The sequence below is a fragment of the Pongo abelii genome, chromosome 4 (assembly GCF_028885655.2).
Source record: "Pongo abelii isolate AG06213 chromosome 4, NHGRI_mPonAbe1-v2.0_pri, whole genome shotgun sequence".
Classification (NCBI taxonomy): Eukaryota; Metazoa; Chordata; class Mammalia; order Primates; family Hominidae; genus Pongo; species Pongo abelii.
The window spans coordinates 142,342,930-142,365,067 of NC_071989.2; the positions used below are offsets into that span (position 1 = coordinate 142,342,930).

At 49.8% G+C, this 22,138-nt stretch overlaps 1 protein-coding gene across 6 annotated transcripts in view; it reads right to left on the reverse strand.

Moving 5' to 3' along the window:
* The window catches only part of VDAC1 (voltage dependent anion channel 1), a 34,809-nt gene extending 18,266 nt beyond the window's left edge, over positions 1–16,543 (reverse strand). The window contains exons 1-5 of one of the 6 annotated variants that reach the window (XM_024247031.3): positions 14,699–16,543; positions 2,714–2,783; positions 2,060–2,109; positions 744–896; positions 597–649 (exon numbers count right to left, since the gene is read on the reverse strand). In XM_024247031.3, coding sequence (XP_024102799.1) covers positions 597–649; positions 744–896; positions 2,060–2,109; positions 2,714–2,780 — 323 coding nt within the window. In that variant the 5' untranslated portion in view covers positions 2,781–2,783; positions 14,699–16,543. Of the gene's footprint in view, positions 1–596; positions 650–743; positions 897–2,059; positions 2,110–2,713; positions 2,787–2,888; positions 5,228–14,463; positions 14,617–14,698 lie in introns of those variants that run through there. The other 5 variants (XM_024247030.3, XM_024247029.3, XM_024247032.3 and 2 more) reach the window with 5 other exon arrangements.
* Between the last annotated feature and the right edge of the window lie 5,595 nt (positions 16,544–22,138).

Below are 22,138 nucleotides of genomic sequence, written 5' to 3' on the forward strand. Positions count from 1 at the left end.
CAGTGTCCCTAAGCAGGAAGCTGGGAGAAGGACTTCCACGCCTGAAGAAATGAGGCTGGCAACAGTGACCAGTTAGGCCCTGCTTCCAAATGTCACCCACTCCCATTTGGCCATGGCCACTTACATCACCAGCAGCCTAACTCACATGAAATGGCTATTACTGAACAGAAATCCTGCAACCTCCATGGCAGAAACTAGGAGAACACTAACAAAATGCAGAATCTTATTACAAAACATGGCTAAACACTGGTCTGAATCCTCTATTAGAAAGTGAGCTCCCTGGCGGGTAACAATCATGGCCTGGGCACCCTTAGATCTCCAGATGGGCACAGGGCCAAGCACAGGTGGCACTTAGAAATCGTTTGTTGGGTAAATACCAATCCTGAATTAGGAAGTGCTCATTATAGCATAGTCTGTTAGTGCATAGATGTGGATACGACCCCTGGGACCAAATCAAAACCAGAGGACTTAAATCGCCAGGTCTTGGAGGCCATATTTTAGGTGCTGTCAGCCCCCAAAACATTTTGTCACAAAGGGCTTCCACCACCTGCAACATCAGAGAACATCCTTGTGGAGAAAACAGATGAAACTCTTACCCAGTGTTAGGTGAGAAGGATGAATCGAAGGTCAGCTTCAGTCCACGTGCAAGCTGAACAGAAAAGAAATATGCCAGTAGATTTAGTCACAAGGCAGGCCGGCAGATGTGAATTAATAAATGCGTGTCTTTTCACAGCAGCCATTACCTGATCTTCCACAGTAATCTCGGTGCCTAGTGTATTGTCGGTGTTCCATTTCTCTGTAAACGTCAGGCCGTACTCAGTCCATCTGTACTTGGTTTCCAGACTGCCCGTCACTTTGGTGGTCTCAGTGTTGGCTGAGCCTGAGCTTGTAAATTCCTTCAAAGGAGAGAGAGAGTCACAGCCTGCACCATAGCACTCACTTGGCTTCACTTTACTCCTAAACACTATACTTGCCTTTCTGCAAGAGGCAAGACCCTGAATGCGGGGGGGCCAAGGCTAACTCTACAATTCAAATAGATATTTAAAGTACAGATGGGAGTAAAGGAGCCTGCTATGTAAAGAAATCTTATGGGGAATTTGTTGTCAGCAGACAGCTTCCTTCCTCTCTGTAACTCTTCAGTCTGGACAGGAAAGCATCTCCCTTCCATCCTGGCTCCAGCCCAGTACAGAGAAAAAGCACTGAGCTAAAGCTGACACAGCAGTACTTCAAACCCAAAACTTCTTCCTTCCAACAATTACTGCACACCAATTTAAAAGGGACTACTAAGATTACTTTAAAAACACTTATGTGGTTGAACGCAGGTGAATTTGAAAATAAGAAGCACAAGGAAAACTAAAACTGAGACCTGCCCCATTCTCCTCTGAGTATTACCTGCTGCTGAACTGGGGGCCTACTGGCATGGTTCCCCTGGACCACCCATCATGTAGAAAATGGAATGAATGTGAAAACCACAAACTGCCAGAATAAAAAAAAACAACAACAAAGTACCTTCTTTTGGCTTTGCCGGCCAGGTCACGACAGTTATTTGTTGATCTACAACAAATTCCCACGTCCCATACAATGGTCACTATTTGGGTAATGGGAACACTAGAAGCCCAAACCTCACCATTACACAATACATCCATGTAACAAACCTGCACATGTACACCCTGAATCTAAAATCTTTTTTAAAAATAAAAATAAGCCAGGTGCGGTGGCTTATGCCTATAATTCCAGCACTTTGGGAGGCCAAGGTGGGTGGATCACCTGAAGTCGGGAGTTCAAGACCAGCCTGACCAACATGGAGAAACCCCGTCTCTACTAAAAATACAAAATTAGCCGAGCATGGTGGCAGACGCCTGTAATCCCAGCTACTCGGTAGGCTGAGGCAGGAGAATCACTTGAACCCAGGAGGTGGAGGTTGTGGTGAGCTGAGATCACGACATTGCACTCCAGCCTGGGCGACAAGAGCGAAACCCCATCTCAAAAATAAATAAATAAAATAAAATAAAATAAAAATAAATAAATACTCATGTTCCATGTGGGTTGGACAACTTACCAATCCATTCTCAGATTTTGTTTTCAAATCAAGCTTTATTAAGCCAAATCCTAAAGAAAGAAGAAGACAACTGTCAATAGGTTAAATAACTAACTAGAGAACAGCACCTCTGCCCCCCTCACAGTTGCTTCGAAATGCTTTTTTAAAAGAAGCACACTCCTGCCACAAGGGCTGAGGGCACCCAGTCTCTGCTGCTGCTTGTGGGGTGAGCTCAGCTGCCATGGAACAGCAGCAGACAGAATGGGCACAGAATGGGCACCCCCACCTGGGTCCCACCTGCACTCCCAGCAGGGTCTGATAAGAAGACGCCTGACAGCTGGCAGAGACACAGTCATTGGGCCTTGTGGGCATGTGCCTAAGCACAGGCTAAATATAGAAGCCGCCCTCCACTGCAGCAGCTTCTACAGGGCTGCTCCATACTTGGAAGAGAAAACAAGAATACCCACTTGACAGCACCAATGCAGGAGCCTGTCCAACTGGGTGCACAACCAAAGTTGCTTCAATTGCCACACAAATGAAAGCTTCTTTTTTCCCTCATGTGAACGTTCAGAACAGCTGACCTACCCGGGTCTCCTAAACAGTTATCGGGGTAAAGTCTCAAACATGCCAACTCAGTCTGTGAGCTGAAAGGCACTCCCTCTCTGCAACACTCACCGTAGCCCTTGGTGAAGACATCCCTGGCAGATTTTCCAAGATCAGCATACGTGGGTGGCACAGCCATCTTCTGCTACGATAAAAGAATCACCAGAATAAATGCATTGGTAATTAGGGAAATTAGCTTTCCATCAATAACAATTATTAGATGTAATTAGCAACCAATAAAAATCACCTAGCACTAAGACTTCCAGGTAGCTTATCCTCCCAGATGGGCCAAGAAGCCCTTGCTGTCTTGTCCTTCATTCTGTGGCCAGAGCTTGAGACACTCAATGAGTCTTTGTTGACAGAGGATCAACAATTTAGACCTCTCCTTCTCAGCATCCCCAGGACTGAGCCCAGGCCCAGAACAGAGTAGGAGTCAGGAAATATTTGCTTAATGAATAAACTATCAAAGACACATTCCCATGAGCCAGTGACTTTACTGAATTGTAGGACTGTTGCCAATAAAACATATCATCTTACAAAATGTCAGCTATTAGGACATTAAATGCACCGAATAGAAATCAGAGCTTTTCATGGGAACATCATTTTCCATGTGGCTCTGATTTCATTCATTCAACAAATATTTATGGAGTACCTACTATATGCCAGGATGGGCCCAACTTTTCACAAAACTTTTGGACTTTATGGGAACCCACTTCATATTTCTCATAGAGAACACAGTAAAATCTAACCAGTTTGGCAACTCTTCACATGGAAAAAACCCAAATACATCCTCCAAATACATTAATTTAAACAAACATTTATTGCGCTCCAGTTTAACTTTATTTTTAAAACCAACCATCAAAGGACTACTTGGGATTGCTGCATATCGCTAAGTCAATCAACAAACATTTATTAAGCACCTCGGTGTTCAAGGAAGGAGAGTAACTCAAATAGTCTTCGCCCTAAGGACCACACTGCATTCCTGGAAGGCTTTGCTTTGGCATGCTGTATATGCTGTGTACACAAGATTAATATCCTAATCTGGGACTGTACACGGTGTGCTCTGCCCAGGAGGAGAGGGGGTCATGCATGAGAAAGCCTCATCTCCTGCACCTTCTCCATCCCCAGAATCATTAGTCTCAACCAGAAGGACCATTCCATTCGTTTTAAAATAAAGTATACCTAAATTATCAAAATTCATCTGCATATATACCATCTGAAGTTACATGTATATATATTCACACAAATAAACACATGTATGACATGCTCCTGGTGAGTGGGAGGGAGCCCACTAAAAAGTGGTTCAGGTGATCCCAGGGGAACAATATCACAAATGGAAGTTGCATTCTTGGCCAAAGCTTTAACTTCAAAGGCATTGCAGGAGGCCACAGACTCACTGAGTATGTTGTAAAAGAAACAGTATAAACTTCTACAATTTTAAATTGTGAAGTTGTGATCCAGGTCCTACTTTACTTTTTCCAGATGCTTTGTTAATTTTATCCCAGCTCACTTTTGTGTCAAAGCACAGACAGAAGAGCAGCGAGCTGTTTACTCTGTCCTATTTTTGTCACTGCTGTGTTATTTCTTGCACATGATCAGGCTGAAACCATGGACAGGTCGGCCCACATTAGTATCAGGGTAGAGAGACGAGGGGGGAAGATCCATTTTACACTGCCCGCCACTGGCTCTTTCAAGTCTGGGGGCTCCCCTCTCCCCACTTTTTCCTCCCTCCCAAACTAACCCTGTAGGTGCCTCCCCCAGGGATAGACCAGGAAACCACCCACCAGATCCTCAAGAAATACCCTTTACCTGACCCCTTCCTAGGAGAACAACTCTGGATTGAAAGCTGAGGCAATGTAACCCCAGGCAGACACAGAACATAACAGTAAAGGGCCCAGAACGTTCTCCACCCGACAGGGTTAACAAACAATCAGTGAACCAAGCACCCCTCTTCAGTGCTATCCCTCCCAGGGGGGCCAAAAACTCAGCCGCGGGTGGGGGTTGGGGAGGCAGGAGGAGAAGCAGTCCAGTGGTAAGATCTGTGGGTCAGCTGAGACCTCCCTGGACCTTAGGAGCCAGAGCCTTCCCCACAACTCTGCCCTGACCCCACAGAAGAGATGCCTCCCAGACACAGCAGCCTTCACATCTGGACTGGTGCCCGCTCAGGATAAAGGCAGAGCACTCATCCATTAAATGTTCCCCAAATGCCCTCTCTCATCACTAATCCCCAAAACCCAACAAGCACAGCCACCTGTCAAAAAACACCCCACCCACAGCAAACATCAGCCTAAAGTACAAGGCCACTAAGGAGATTACCACCCAAGGACAAGGGACTCAGAGAGCAGAGCTCAGAAGAGCAGACAGGACCCCTCCTGGGGCCTCTAGGAGCTCTGACACGGCCAAGCTCTTTTGGGGCTGTGGGGTTCCACAACACAACCATGTAGTTGGTACCAGCAGCACACAAGTGAACTTGCTGGTTCACTAAAACATATCCTTATCCAACGCCTCACTGTAAACATGCTGGATGCTGGCTTTCTCATCTGTGTCTTGCTTTCTTCCCCATCTCCTTGAACACCGACAATGAAGCATAATCTCCCCAGTTCTGGGCCCCCAGGTAAGCATTCTACCCAGCACAGCACTTGGCAAGGAAGACACACAGAAACCACTGGCTGAATGGAGTCAAGTCCACTCCCGGGCCTGAAGTGACACCACCGAGGACAGCAAAAGGATGACTCGCCCTTTCACTAAAGGCCCCCAACTGCCAGGTAGTGGTAGCTTCCCCTCCTGCTTTTTGTGCACTTCGGCCCATCCCCTGCTGCACTGATCTGACGGAACTAAGGAAGGCCCGAGACAGCTCTGCCGCTCCCTGAGAAGTTCAGCTTTCTTATAGCTACAGACAGCACCCCCAAAATGCCCATTTTTACACAGCTCTTGAACCCATTTCAGAGACAATTTTATGACAGAAATAATAATCTGCATTAGTTTTCTAAGGCGAGGACTGGAGGAAAGAAAAGTCGGCAACCTGCTTTCACTTAACACCCTGCCAGGGCGCTGACTTGAAAGCTGAACCCTGGCCCCCACCCCTCCCAGTCACTCCTTCCACCCAGATCTGCTCCAAATCAGAGTCTGTACAGTTAGCTACTGACACACAGCTGTCTCTGCAGCATCCACCCCCCAGGGGCCTTCACAAGCTGAGCCTCTAGAGGCTGTGCATGAAACAGGGCAGTCTGGCATCGGCAAAGCAGCTAGCCCTGGACAGACAGAAGTCAGAGGGCGTCCTGGGGGAGACAGAACCACAGGGTTCTCTGTCTGAGTGATGGCTTCAGGGCAGAGCCTGGGGGCTTCATTCCCACTGGTTGATAGGAAACAGAGGGATGGGCAAGGCCAGGCTGAGCAGACCTGCCTGCAGTCACTGAAGACTTTGAGAAGGACCAGCAAGTCACACCAGGATACAGGAGTCCCTGGTTCCCCTCCACAGCCTGCCAGTCTACCTACCCAACCTTTCCTTGGCTGACCTTGAACAAATTATGCAAGCCCCATTCCAGCTGAGGAATGAAAATCCGGCCCATACTGGAAGCTCAGAGGGGAAGGATAGTGTATCTATCACCCAGCAGAGTCTGCATAATACTTACATAACCTCTGTCTTGGGGGTACACATCCTTCTTGGCTCATCAGCTGCATGGCAATGACAGCTGCTGTGCTCACTGTGCCCCCACCCCACCCTACCCTCATACACCTACCCCCAAAATCACACCTTTGAACTCAAAGCACCCCAGAGCCTGTCATGCATAAATTTATCCAAAATATGGAAAAAGTTATGTATATAAAGATGCTAAGCCCTGGCACATAATAGGCATTCAATATAAATGTGTTTGATGAGTGAATGAGCAATGAGCATCAAAGTATTATTTAGCAGCGGGGAAAAAAGTAGAAACTTGGAATCTGACAATAGGAACTCATTACAATGCAACCAGGAAGTAAGAGCTCCCTCTGCAGGGTCACTGTTGCAGCATCACCAAGAGTGGGGGAGTTGGGGAGACCCTCAACTAGCAATGACCTCCACTACCTGCCTGCTCCCACCTCGGCCTAAGGAGAGCTGAACTCAGGCTGAGAAGACCAAGTGCCATCAGAAGCACTGGTTGCTTCTGACCTCAATACCATGCATGGATTTTATTCTAAGGGCCACCAAGAGCCACTGTTGAGTGACTACCACATCTGTGTTTCAGAAGCTCATTTAACCAGCAGACTGGCAAAAATGTAAATAATATCCAGTGTCAGTGAGGGTGTGGAAAACAGTCACTCTCGTTCACGCCAAGGGAGAGTACTACAGGTACACTCTTTTTGGAAAGCAATTAACCCAGCATTAACCCTAGTGGCAATTCCACTTCTAGGAACCTGCTCCACTGTGGCAACCAAGGCACTACTCAAAGATGTGTACATGAGGATGCTCACTGCAGCAGTATTTGTAACACAAAACCCACAAGCAACCTAAAAGTCCATCAAAAGGACAATGAATGAACAAAAATTAAGGTACTATACTTGCAAACTAAGGAGTACCATATGGTAATCAAAAAGAATAAGGTGGGTGGATCACGCCTGTAATCCCAGCACTTTGGGAGGCTGAGGTGGGTGGATCACTTGAGGCCAGGACTTCCAGATCAACCTGGCCAACATGGCAAAACCCCGTCTCTACTAAAAATACAAAAAAAAAAAAAAAAAAAAAAATCAGCCAGGAGTGATGGTGCATGCCTGTAATGCCAGCTACTTGAGAGGCTGAGGCACAAGCTTAAACCAGGAGGCAGAGGTTGCAGTGAGCCAAGATCATGCCACTGCACTCCAGCCTGGATGACAGAACGAGACTGTCTCACAAAAAAAAAAAAAGGAAGAAGAAGAACGTGGATGTATGTGGTGGCATAGAAAGCTAGCTATGAAGCTATGATAGCCGGGCGCAGTGGCTCATGCCTGTAATCCCAGCACTTTGGGAGGCCGAGGTGGGCGGATCACCTGAGGTCAGGAGTTTGAGACCAGCCTGAACAACATGGAGAAACCCCGTCTCTACTAAAAATACAAAAAAAAATTAGCCAGGCATGGTGGCGCATGCCTGTAATCCCAGCTACTCGGGAGGCTGAGGTGGGAGAATTGCTTCAACCTGGGAGGTGGAGGTTGCGGTGAGCTGAGATTGCGCTATTGCAATACAGCCTGGGCAACAAGAGTAAAACTCCATCTCGAAACAAAAAAAAAAAAAAAAAGAAAGCTAGCTAGCTAGCTATGATACAGTTAAATGAAAAAAGTCAGAAAATTTGTAATTCCATGTAATTGGAGGAAAACCTTTTTACACATCTTTCTATGTTCATGAATGGATGGGAAAGCATGTGGAAGGATACAAGCCAATCTGCAAATTGGGGCTGGCTTAGATATGCTTCTGGAGAAGGAGGTTTAGGGAAGGAATGGACTTCAAATCGAATTTTCATTTTTTGTTCTGCTTCATTATTTAAGCTGTCTGTGTATACTGATAATTTGTTTAAGGATAAAGAATTTTAATACAAAAATTAGCCGGGTGTGGTAAGTACCTGTAATCCCAGCTACTTGGGAGGCTGAGGAATGAGAATCACTCGAACCTGAAGGCAAAGGCTGCAGTGAGCCGAGATCGTGCCACTGCACTCCAGCCTGAGTGACAGAATAAGACTCCCTCTCAAAAAAAAAGCACTTTAAAAGCCAACCACTGTGCCTGAAATTGAGCTGTGTTGTGTCCCAAATCACGTTCCAAGGCTGCTGCCATAGCAATGCCAGAAGGCTACCTAGAGGGTCCATACAGATTGCGAGAACAGATTTCAACTACACTGAGGTGGAAGAGTTATCAGGCAAGGTCCGTCGGGGCACATTTCACTCCCAGGTGACCACTAGTGGCTTGGCCACCCTGCCAGAAATCATGAGCAGGGCAGAGCTCCCTAACTTCAGGGTGCACAAGAATCACTGGAGGCGCTTGTTCAAGAAAAGCCTGCCAGAGGAGATGGAACTCCTCCTGCCCTACCTCTCAGCCTGTGCCTAACAGGCAGGGCTGCCCCCAGATGCCACTGAGAAGCAGCAGCTCAGGGCAGTCCCTGCACTAAGCACCTACCAGGCCCCCACCTGGTAGAAATATGTTCTTTTCTCTGCAGAGGCTCCCTCAAAAAAGGATTCAGGCATGTGCCAGGCATGGTGGCTCACACCTCTAATCCCAGCACTTTGGGAGGCCGAGGCAGGAGGATCGCCTGAATGCAGGAGTTCGAGACCAGCCTGGGCAATATAGTGAGACCCTGTCTCTTTTAAATAAAAAATAAAAAGAAATAAATTGTAATAATAGAAGGATTCAGGCAGATGAGCTTTGCACCCCTGGAGAGCCAACAACTACTGCAATGGTTGATACAAGGAGCAGGGTGGCCATGGGTCTCCAAGACTCAGCTAAGAACAGCTGGGAGGAAAGGCCTTAGGCCTAAGGAAGTTGTTACAAGGAATAAGTGAAACAGGCAGAACAGCAGAAGTATCTGGCATGGAGTAAGTGTTCAACAAATGGCAGTAATAACCATAATCCACTACACTAGATACTCTGTCTGCCCCTCCAGATCCATTCTCCTCCCTTCCACCCTGCTCTGTGCCCCCAGAACTGATCATTATGGACTGCTATCCATGGGCTTATGATTGGGTTTAGCCTTTCAACGTGAGGTACTTGCAGAAGATGGGAGTTTAGGGAAGAATGAAGTTGGGGTACTCATCCCGAGTCTCCCTCCCGGCTGGGCTTCAGATGGGCAATGAGTACCTTCCTCTACCCAAGGCCACAGCTCCTGCCAAGAAGCTCCCTCTCTTGTAGGCCTCAGGGTGTTAACAGACCAGACCTGACCCCCTGTCCACAGCTTTGCAAATGATGTCTTCATTAAACTCTCTTGGATTACCAAGTGTAAGTGTGCACCAGATCCCTGCAAAGACGCTAATCAACAGAGCAATCACAACCATCATCACCATCATTGCCATCATCTTATGATTCTGCCAAGGAAGAGAGTACTATGGAAAAGTCTCTGGCCCCGCTGTTTCACCAACACCATCCTAGGTGGTTTGTCAGGGCAGAACTAGGCCAGCCTATAGGAGGGGTATCAGACCAGCCAGGGATCACAGCAACAGCACCTCTTCCTAGCCCTGAGGACGAGGAAAAGCAACTTCCCCAGCAGAAGGCAACCCTAGCTCTAAAAGCCAACATGGGGGCGAACACAATCAGCAGCTCGCTCACACACAGCACACATGCACACACATACGCTCCAGCACTTTCTCTTTCTTGCCAGGAAGAAACAACCCAGGGGAACAGTTCCTGGTTCGAGCTCCAGGATGCTGGCAAAGGCTGATGGCCCTGTGCTCTGGTAGCAGGTCTGTGTACCCAATGCAGCTGTTCTCTCCCTCCATTCTTCCACAACAGTCTCGCAGTGGGCAGTAGAGCTTTCCAGGGGTAGCTTCTATTTTGAAACACCCTGGCAGCTGGGCCACCACCAGCACAGCTGAGTTCCATGCTGAGCTCCTGGGCTCAGGAGAAGGTTGCTGACTCAGGGCAGCCTGCCCACCCACCTATCAAGGGGAGATGGCCTGCGCTGGCAGCCAGTACACTATGGTCTGGATCCCAGGCATACCTGGGGCTCCTACCTGACCTCAGGCACCTCAAGTTCCCTGGAGCCTCACTGCTTGGCTTGACCAGGTGGGGTTGAGACAGACAGTGCTTAGGCAGGAAGCCTCGAGAATCAAATAGACCTGAGTTCTAACCCACCCCACCACTTTCTAGGTATGTGACTTTGGGCAAGTCGCAACCTCTCTACTCCTTTTTCTTCAGCTCTAATATGGAGAAAGAGCCTGGATTGGCATCACTGTGAGGACTGAATTAGCTCGTTAATATACAACACTTGGTACAGTGGCTGGCGCTTGGTAAGCAGGGAACACACACAGTATTTTATCACAAGTTTTCATTTTGTATATTTATTATAATAATGGCTGCTAAGCATGTTCAAAAGGTCACCCTGAACCACAGGGTCCAGAGTCCTTCATGTCCACAATGAGGCACTGTTTAGCTGACCAGGTCCTGAAAGAATGCCTCCCACCAGATCCCAGGGAAAACGGACCCTTATAATAGACACTCAGCACCACTGTCCTTGCAAGAAATAGAGGTGACTCCATTGTCCACTGCCAGTTGGCCCACAAGCAGCCATGCACAAGTTCACTCTGACTGGTGTGGAAAAATAATGTCTCCCATCTGAACACCAATTTTGACTTTCCAAAAGGCATTCACATCTGTTAGCACCTTGCAAGGGTCCCTTGGAGTGCAACTGCAGTGTGAGAGCACCACCATTCAGACCAGGCCTTGAATCCCAACTCCACTCCTGCCAGGCTGTGTTACCTCAGAGTGGTTACCTCACCTCTCTGTGCTCAAGTCTGCTAACCTGTGAAATGGAAACACACTACCTCTCTCCCAGGGTATAGGGTGGTGAACTCAACATCACAGAACATTCGTTGAGCCCCTAGAAAGGTGCTGAGCAAGCCCTCAATCAGCAATCACTGTAATGACAACAATCATACTTTTATAGCAGAGAAACTGGGCCGGGCTCAGTGGCTCACACCTGTAATCCCCGCACTTTAGGAGGCCGAGGCGGGTGGATCAGGAGGTCAGGAGTTCAAGACCAACCTGGCCAAGATGGTGAAACCCCGTCTCTACTAAAAAATACAAAAAAATTAGCCGGGCATGGTGGCAGGCACCTGTAATCCCAGCTACTCGAGAGGGTGAGGCAGAGAATTGCTTGAACCCAAGAGGTAGAGATTGCAGGGAGCCGAGATTGCACCACTGCACTCCAGCCTGGGCGACAGAGCGAGACTCCATCTAAAAAAAAAAAAAAGAGAGAGAGAAACTGAGGTACAAGACAGTGACTTGACCTGTATGAGACCGACCCTATGGCTCATCAGACCTGTTGTGGGCCTAAGCTACTCTCCAGTGCTCTTTCCAGCACAGTTCTGAGTAAAGAACTTAAAGTCCCACTCATCGCAAACCCCATGAGTACGTGGTAATGTGGAGAAATGCGCCCAGACCCAGCTGAGGAGCCCACTGGTCACCTTTTCTCAGTGGCTACCACAGTACTCCATGGAAAACCCAAAGCCGCAGACTACAGAATCTCTGAGCACCAGGAGGGGCTGCCTCCAAGCTTCGGCTGGTCCTCAACCACACATGCGCCTCTCCCAGTCACTACCACCGAAGACACTGCACCATGGGAAATTCCATCAAGGGCAAAGTGGACTTCAGTGCTTCAGGAGCATCTTCCTGGTAAGGGTGGAGGTTGGATGCCCTTCACCACCCCAGCATGGAGTTCACTGTCCACACCTGCCTAGTGTTCAGCAAGGCCAGGGGCCCACAGGCACCTCATCCCTGTATGGTCTCCCACTTTCTGAGCTACAAATAACCCCTGCCTACAGCCCCACTCTAGAATAGCAGAAATAAAACTAAATAATCAACAATGAGTAGTCCCCACTACCCACAGGCAGGCACCCTACTCAGGACAACCCCAGCACAAGCTGTCCATCCACCCACCATGAGGGAAGGGGTAACAGGCCCAACACCTTCTGTAGAATCCCAGTCACCCCTGTCACCCTCCCTGCAAGACCAGAAACACCAGTTCAACAAGTTTCCCTCGGGACTTGGAAAATCAGAGAATGAAGACGATGTGTTTAAAGCACTTATTTCAAGAGACTATACATACTGTTACCGTTCTTTAAATATTTGTGACTCTCTGCTAGGTGAGGCTGTTTTCCACAAGTAAGATGTCTGTGTCCCTCAAAAAGATGTCCAGGATCGGGCATGGTGGCTCACGCCTGTAATCCCAGCACTTTCAGAGGCTGAGGCAGGTGGATTGCTTGAGGCCAGGAGTTTGAGATTAGCCTGGCAAACATGGTGAAACCCCGACTCTACTAAAAATACAAAAATTAGCCAGGCGTGGTGGTGTGTGCCTGGGATCCCAGATACTCTGCGAGGCTGAGGTGGGAGGATTGCCTGAACCCAGAAGACAGAAGTTGCCATGAGCCGATATGGTGCCACCGCACTCCAGACCTGGCAACAGAGCAAGACCCTGTCTCAAAAAAAAAAAAAAAAAAGTCCAGGATCAAAGGACTATGGTCTGGGCCTGCAGCCCTTCATATGCCCATTCAATAATTCCACAAATACCTAATAAGCACCTACTATGTGCCATGTACTGGAATAGTAAAACTCTGTCAATAAAGGTGGGTGAATTCTGATACAAGAGTGCATTTACCCCCACAGACCCTTCTCAAGCACCTACTGTGTGCCAGGCAGCACCACCCCAGGCACTGAAGACAAAGTAGCACAGGGCCTCAGTGCCTCAGTCTGACCCTTAGGAGCTGAGACGGTCCAGAGCTGGGGTGGGAAGAATGAAGGCTGGCCCTCGGTAGTCTGCTCTGGCCTTCTCCTGCCTCAGTGGAGAAGTTTAGGCAACAGAGGAGCCCTTTCCCCTATCTCCCCAGGAGAGGGGAGGCTAGTCAAGGGGACAGGGACCCCGGGCGGAACGGGCCTCTAAACCAGGGTCTGCTCCTGCATTCAAGATCTCCACATGCAAACTTACTGCTCGAGCTTGACAATGTCCATTTGTAAACTTACAAGATTTTTCATAAATTAAGCTGAAAGTTACTCAATACCTGGTATACAAATGCTTGTCAATAATAGTGAAAGAATGTTTAAAAACAGGAGCTACATTTATTGAACCCTTTCCACAACGCCACGTGTAGCAAAATGGTCTGCAGGGCATGGGCTGGATTCACCCAAAAAGCCCCAAGGGTGTCAGGGTTTCTACTTAGCCCTTCTCCATACCGGCACTATTCTAAAGGTTTCATGTTAATCAATTCATTTTATTATTCCCCAAAACTCAACGAAGGAGAGGTATAATTGCTCCCATCCTACAGATGAGAAAACGAAGGTTTGGGGTCTTCCCAGCTAGCTGTGTGACCTTGTACAAACCACTAGGACTGCGGGCCTCTAATCCAAAGTCAGGCTCCGAAACAGTTTCCAGAAAGCACCGCCGCATTTGGCGAATGAATGAACGACCGAACCAGTAATCACTCCTAAGACCAAAAAGGCCACATCCTTCCCCGTGGGGCCTCCTTTTCCGAGGCCAAACCTTCAGCCCAGGCCCGAGCTCCGGCCTCTACCGCCTAAGTCGACTCTCGGCCGGCGCGTTCCGCTCTAGAAGGCTCTGGCACAGGCGGGCGGTGCCGGGCGCCAGCTTCTGCGGGCGTGGGCCGGCCAGGGCGCGTGGGCCTGGGGACTCGGGGCCACGGTCGTCACGTGAGCTCATCCCCGAGGCTGCAGCGTGGCCGGCACCCGCCCGCTGGCCTGGTCCGGCGAGCGTGGGCGGCGAACGGGTCCCCGCCGGATGCACGCTGGTGGGATCCAGGGCCAGAGGGCGCCGCCGGGGAAGGTCACCTAGACGCGCGGCCCTCCGGGCCTCCACGCGGCCGCCCTTGCCCTTCCGCCCGCAAGCCCGGGCCGCCTCTCGCCGCCAGCCGCAGGCGTCTCTGGACCCTCGGCCTCGCGCTCCCCAGCCCAGACCCGTTCGGCGCCCGCCTGCGCGGCCGTCTCTGCCCGCCCGCTGACCAGCCAGGCCCGCGCCGGCCGCTCGCGATCCCTCCCCGGGTCCGGGCTGCCGGGGCCCCTCGCCCACTCCTCCCTCAGCGCCTCCCTCTCAGCTCCCCAGGGACCCGGCCCCCGCCGTCCAGGGCGCAAGGGAGACGGGGTCCTTTTCCGCTGCGCCTACCTCAGAGGATGTGGCGGCGGGCTCGGAGGCGGATACGGCGGGGGCTGCGACGCGGAGGCAGGGAGCGGAGCCGAGCGAGCGGCTGGGCCAAGGGCGGGGCGGCGCGGACGGCGGCGGCGCGGACCCGCCTCCCCTCCTGCGCGCCCGGCCCGGCGCGCTCCGCCCCCAGGCCCCGCCCGGGACAGCGTCCAGGCTGGGCCGGGGTCCCCATCCCGCTAGCGAGCCGCGTTCTTACCCTTCCGGGCCCCGCGGCCCCGGCAGCAGACACAGGAGCCTGCGGGCGTGTTGCGGGCGCGCGGGAGGACCTGCGTCAGTCGGGGCACGGGGAGGCGCCGGACTGACGTGTGCACCGTGTGTGCGTGCGCAGGGACACACGGATTCTTGCTGGAAACCTCGGCCCCAGTGGCAGCGCTCGGGAAGGGGGAGGAGGCCTTCCGATTCTCTGAGCTGTGGCCCGGAGGTCCCTGCGCTAATGGAAGACGCGCGGGGCTCCTGGGCCTCCTGCTCGGCCTCCGCGCTGCTAGATCCCCCGAGAGTTGATGTGGCCGGCGCTGGACCCGAGCCTCGCCTGGGGGGACGAAGTGGCCCCCGGCCCCCCATCAAAGCCCGCGTGGGCCCCATCCCCCGAGGGCAGTCCCAGGCCCAGCGCGGACACTGGGCGCCTGGGGCGGCGCAGATACAGAGTAGAGGCGGCGACTGTTGCTCCCGAGCTCCGCGCTCCGGATACAATGTGTCTGGCGCCTCCGACCCGCCCGCGCCGCGTCTAGACAATCGCAGAGAAAACCGCTGTGCGCCGATTTTGCACTACAGATTAGCGATTTTCTCCTGTAGCAAAGCTACTAGCAGCCAATTTCCATGCATTTGAGAGGTAAAAAAGATAAAATAAAACGTGAATTGGGTTTTGCGAGGTCCCTGCTGGGTCTCTCGGCGCGAGGAGATCACGCCGGTTATGACCGGCCGGCCGGCTGAGGGCGCCCCGGGGAACCCCCGCGACCAGCCTGGGCCTGTCCTGCGGGACCCAGTTAGTGTGTGTTGAGTGAACGGTCACCTTCTCGCTGCTAGGCCTAAGCGAGTGGTCTCGTTCACCACTGAGTGTCCCCCTGTGTTCCGCGCGAGGCCCACTCGAAGCAGGTTTCGAGAATTAATTCGTAGATGGACGAAGATTCTGCACACCCTTCGCCTTTGATCAACAAACGTCCTGGAAGGCTTGAGGCTCTAGGGCCCTGTGGAGGAGGTGCCGGGTTACAGAATCAGGACGCTCCTCACAGCCAGCTGCGACACTAGCTAAAGCAGTGGGCAACTGGGGCTGCGGAGGAGGCAATCAGGACTGGCTGCTGGAAAGAGGCAGCAGATTAAATGTGAAAGTGGCGACTCGAGTTAGAAAAGGTGCTCCAGTGGGATAGGGTGCTGAGGAAGAGGGCAGCTGATACAGTGGGAGTGGGGTACAGACAGGGTGCCTAGGCCCTATGTAGGGGCTGGGGGAGGGGTGACTGGGAATGTAAGGAAGAGCCCCCTTCAAGATCGTGGGGAGCGTAGGATGGATTCTATGACCCTCCCAGGCCCACGAGTTGCCTGGGGACTCTGGGCTTCCCAGCCTGGTGGTCCCCACACCGCACACTGAGACTGGTGGGCAGGAGGAGGACAAGAACTCAGGGAGGCCGGGCGGGACAAGGCGGGGCTCCAGGAACCTCACAGGACTAGGAACAGATGCCAGTGCAGCCGAGTTTTGAGGCTGGCAGCAAATGTCGAAGGGCTTCCTCCCCTCCAGCGCCACCTCTCGACTCCGCTTTAGAACCAATCTGGGCAGGGCGCAGTGGCTCAAGCCTGTAATCCTAGTACTTTGGGAGGCCGAGACAGGCAGATCACTTGAGGCCAGGACTTCAAGACCAGCCTGGGCAACATGGCAAAACCCTGTCTCTACTAAAAATACAAAAATTAGCCGGGCGTGGTGGCGCGCACCTGTAGTCCCAGCTACTCAGGAGGCTGAGGCACGAGAATCGCTTGAACTTGGAAGGAGGAGGCTGGAGTCAGCTGAGATCGAGCCACTGTACCCCAGCCTGAGTGACAGAGTGACACTGTCCCCCCCCAAAAAAAAAAAAAAAAACCTGGAAAGAGTTCTTCATGGCCTCTGCTATCCTGGGCCCCTTCGCCAGCTCCCCTACGTGCTAGTTTCAGATTAACCACTCACTTAGTGGCTGCGTGACCCAGGCAAGAAGGCTGGCCTCTAAGAGCCTCAGCTTCAGAGTGTTGGTGTAAGTTTAAAATGGGACACATAAAGAGTAGGCACTCGGCCCCGTGCGGTGGCTCACTCCTGTAATCCCAGCGCTTTGGGAGGCGGAGGCGGGTGGATCACCTGAGGTCGGGAGTTCGAGACCAGCCTTACCAACATGGAGAAACCCCGTCTCTACTAAAAATACAAAAATTAGCCGGGCATGGTGGCACATGCCTGTAATCCTAGCTACTTGTGAAGCTAAGGCAGGAGAATTGCCTGAACCCGGGAGGCGGAGGTTGCGGTGAGCTAAGATCTCACCATCACACTCCAGTCTGGGCAACAAGAGCGAAACTCCGCCTCAAAAAAAAAAAAAAAAAAAAAGTAGGCACTCAGTAACTGGGCCAGGCTCGGAGGCACATGCGGGTAATCCCAACTGTTTGGGAGACCAAGGAGGTAGGATGGCTTAAGGCCAGGAGGTCGAGGCTGCAGTGAGCTAGCATCCCACTACTGCACTCCAGCCTGGACCACAGAGCAAGTTCCTATCTCAAGAAATAGTATTAGTAATTTTTTTAAAAAGAAAATCAGCTGAGATCTGCAGGTCCCATAATCACTAGAATCCATTGACCCACCACAACCCTGAGGGAGAGGGAAATCCCCTGAGCCCCACCTCCATTCCATGTGCCACAGCTGATTGGGTCAGGGTTGGGCCCCTGACCCAAGCCAGGTCAATCAGATCCTCTCTTGCAAATCTGAACTGAGAAACCCAGAGATGAGTACGGCAGAGGGGAAAATACGGGAGCTTTCAAGGCCCTTGGGTAGACCTGGGTCTGGCATCCCTGTCGGCGTTGGGAAGCTAACGAGGGCGTTTCACAGAACAGAGAATGGAGCAGCCGCTGCAGAGGGTGGCTCTGGGTCCCTGTTCCTTGAGTGCCCCCTGTTCTTGCCATGCGTGGGTTTCCCTGTGCCACTTCGATAACCCCACTTGAGCTTGACCCTGCTAGAGCAAGTCCCTGGCGAAGACAGTCAAATCTTGGTGGGTGGAGAAGGAGGTTTGTGGGGACAGGACAATCCTAACCTCAGTTTTTCTCTGGGGGAATGACCCTATTTCCCTCTCCTTTCGGTCAGCAAGGTTTCATGGAGCTGACTCCATCCCTGACTCCAAAGCCTTCCTGGGAGTGGCCACATGGCCACATGGCCCAGTCTGACCAATTAGAGCCCTGTATACCTCTCCCACCCCCACATCCTCGCCTCCCCCCGCCCCCGATCCCCGCCCGGCAGGGATGGACCAATGAGACCAGATGAGAATTCCTGGGGCTACAGAAATAAAGACTCCCTGAAAATGAAGTCAGCCCATAAGAGAAAGGCAGAGATGAGGTCCTGAATCTAGCCATGCCGGAGACTACACGGTATACTTACCATTTGCCCGAGCCAACGGACTCCTGTTTTGCCTAGTCCAGTTTGGATTGTTTTCTTCCAGATGCTAACTCAGTTCCTCTCCTCCATTCAAGCAGAACAATGTAAAACATCCAGGGAAAATGAGATTTTTCTTTCATTGTTAATATTGGAATGGGTTACCAATGTAAGACTATTTCATTTTAGGGAGTTTTTGGTTTTTTTCTTATCTCTAACTTACAGCCTTAGGGCTTCTACTGTAGATACTTATCAAAGTGGAAAGCAGCCAATTTATGATCAGAATCATAAACCTATTCCACCCCCCTTTCAAGAACATAGGTTGAAACACTCCCAACTCTTCTCTTTTCAGAGCCAGATGTCCCTGGATTTCTATGTGGTTTCTTAGCATTGTCTATGCCAAGTACCAGAGCTTGAAGATGAAGTTCATGAAGGCAGAAATGGTAGTAATTTATGTAAATTAATTTTTAAAGAGAAAAATATTCTGCTTGTAACCAGCATCAATTAATTAGATTATAAAGTTGCATTGTCATAAAACCTAACCTTCCAACCATTTTCCAGTGAACTCCTCAGACTAGAGTCTGGGTAGGAAGAATCAAGATGGTGTGTTTGTGGTCAGGGATCTCAGGCCACACTCCCCACACTGTGCCCTGACACTCAGCATCCAGGGAAGGACCCAGCCAGGCCTCCAGATTCTGAGTGACAGCAGTAATCTCTTGGGGAAACAGGACAGAAACCATCCCAAGGTAAACACAACTGATAATGTTCTCCTGCATATCCCAAAACATGAGGTGTCCTAGATCTAATCTAAAACAATTCCAAGAAGTTCCAACATCATAGCTATGATTTTTAAGAATTTTGTATATATATACACAGAGAGACAAATATTGGAAATAAATGTATTAAGTATTAATGAAGTATTTGTGGGAATTTATCAATTCTTTTTTTTTTTTTTTTTTGAGATGGAGTCTCGCTCTGTAGCCCAGGTTGGAGTGCAGTGGCATGATCTTGGCTCACTGCAACCCCCGCCTCCCAGGTCCTGGTTCAAGCAATTCTCCTGCCTCAGCCTCCCAAGTAGCTGGGATTACAGGTGCACGACACCATGCCCAGCTAATTTTTGTATTTTTAGTAGAGATGGAGTTTCACCATGTTGGCCAGGCTGGTCTCGAACTGCTGACCTTGTGATCTGCTGGCCTCAGCCTCCCAAAGTGCTGGGATTACAGGTGTGGGCCACTGCATCCAGCCAGAATTGATCAATTCTTATAAATTGAAACATAATTATTAAGTTGTGTTTCTATTTATGAGACTATGAGTGATTTTTTCCTTTGGCTCTTTTTACATTTCCCAAATATTCTTTTGTTTGTTTGGTTTGTTTTGTTTTGTTTTTTGCGACAGAGCCTCCCTCTGACACCCAGGCTGGAGTTCAAGTGGCACCATCTCGGGTCACTGCAACCTCCACCTCCCGAGTTAAGCTATTCTCATGCCTCAGCCTCCCAAGTAGCTGTGACTACAGGTGCGTGCCACCATGTCTGGCTAATTTTTGTATTTTTAGTAGAGACATGGTTTTGCCACTTTGGCCAGGCTGGTCTCAAACTCCTAACCTCAAGTAATCAACCTGCCTCGGCCTCCCAAAGTGCTGGGATTACAGGCATGAGCCACCATGCCCGGTCTCTAAATATGCTTTAATGAGGACATAATCCCTTGATTACAAAAAGAGCGAACATTTTTCAGCTTTAAGAAAGTCATATGAGGTTCATCAGAAGATGTGTAAAGTGATACAATCCTTCTGAAAAGCAATTAGGCTATATGCGATCAGAATCATAATCCTATTCCACCTCCCTTGACCTGCTGCTAGGAACCCATGCTAAGACCATCATTATAAGTATGGGGAATGCCTGCTGCAGGAAAATGGACAGCAGCCCAGGACGGAACACAACCTGGTTTCCAGCTTGGGCATATTGAATCACTCACAACCTTGAGGAAATACGGTTACAAAAACTTCCTGTGGGGGTCTGGGTGCAGTGACTCACACCTGTAATCCCAGCACTTTGGGAGGCTGAGGCAGGCAGATCACCTGAGATCAGGAGTTTGAGACCAGCCTGGTCAACATGATGAAACCCTGTCTCTACTAAAAATACAAAAATTAGCCAGGCGTAGTGGTAGGCGCCTGTAATCCCAGCTGCTCAGGAGGCTGAAGCAGGAGAATGGCTTGAACCCGAGAGGCAGAGGTTGCAGTGAGCCGAGATCACATCATTGCACTCCAGCCTGGGGGACAAGAGCGAGACTTTGTCTCAAAACAACAACAACAACAACAACAAATTTCCTGTGGGGAAATATTTCTGGTACAATGTTAATGGAAGGCAATCTATGTTCAGTATTACTGGAACCCCAATATTAAAAACTGTGGAGGCAAACTATGGTAAGTACAACAATGGCCCCTCAAGGATATCCACATCCTACTCACTGGAACCTGTGAATGTAAAAAACAAACAAACAAAACAAAACAAAAACTACTTCATTGAGATAGGATTGCATACAAAAAGCTGTACATATTTAATATATATATATGTTGATGAGTTTGGAGATAAGTATATTTCCATGAAACCATCACCACCATAAAGCATATAAACATACCCAACACCTCCCAAAGTTTCCTCCCCCACCCCCATTCCCTTTTTTTTTTTTGTAGGAGCACTTAAGATCTATCCTCTTGGCAAATCTAAGTATACAGTGCAGTATTGTTAGCTGTAGGCACTGTGATGTATAGTAGATAATGATTAGTGATGATGAACATTTTTTAATATGTTTCTTGGCCACTTGTATATCTTCTTTTGAGAAGCACCTGTTCATGTCCTCTACCCACATTTTTTTCTTTGTTTTTAGTAGAGATGGGGTTTTGCCATGTTGCCCAGGCTGGTCTCAAACTTCTCAGCTCAGGCAATCTGCCTGCCTCAGCCTCCCAAAGTGCTAGGATTACAGGTGTGAGCCACTGCGCCTGGCCCCCTCTGCCCTCTTTTTAATGGGGTTATTTGTTTTTTTGCTTATTGAACTGTTGAAGTTCCTTATAGATTCTGGATATTATACCTTTTGTCAGATGCATAGATCTCCAGAATTTATTTATCTGGTGTAACTAAACCTTATACCCTTTGATCATCACCTCTCCATCTTCCCTTCCCTCCAGCCCTGAAAATTACCATTGTAATCTCTGCTTCTATGAGTGTGATTATTTTAGATTGTACATTTAAGTGAGATCATACAGATGTTACGGATCTTGACATGGGGGGATTGTCCTAGATCATCCAAGTGGGCCCAATGTAATCACAAGAATGTCATCACAAGTTCTTTTTTTTTTTATTTTAGACAGAGTCTTACTCTGTCACCCTGGCTGGAGTGCAGTGGTGCAATCTCAGCTCACTGCAATGTCCCCCTCCCGGGTTCCAGCAATTCTCATGCCTCAGCCTCCCAAGTAGGTGGGATTACAGGTGCCCGCCACCAGGCCCGGCTAATTTTTGTATTTTTAGTAGAGACGAGGTTTCACCATGTTGGCCAGGCTGGTCTCAAACTCCTGACCTCAGATGATCCACCCACCTCGGCCTCCCAAAGTGCTGGGATTACAGGCATGAGCCACCATGCCCAGCCTACAGTTCTTATAAGAGGAAGACAAGAGGGTCAGAGTGAGAGAAGGTGATTTGATGACAGAAGCAGAGTGGGGCAGGGGTGAGGAGAGAGAGAGAGAAAGAAAGAGAGAAAGAAAAGAAAGAGAGAAAGAAAAGAAAAAGAAAAAAAGAAGAAAGAGAGAGAGAGAGATTGGAGATGCTACGCTGCTAGCTCTGAAGATGTAGGAAGAAGCCATGAGCCAAGGAATGCAGGCAACCTATAGAAGCTGAAAAAGACAAGGAAACAGATTCTCCTCCCAAGGCCTCCAGAAGGAGGTGCCCTGATGCCCACTTAATTTTAGCCCAGAGAGACTGATTTCAGACTTCTGACCTCTAGAACTGTAAAATGATAAATCTGAGTTGTTTAAACCACTGAGTATGTGGTTCACAGTTACAA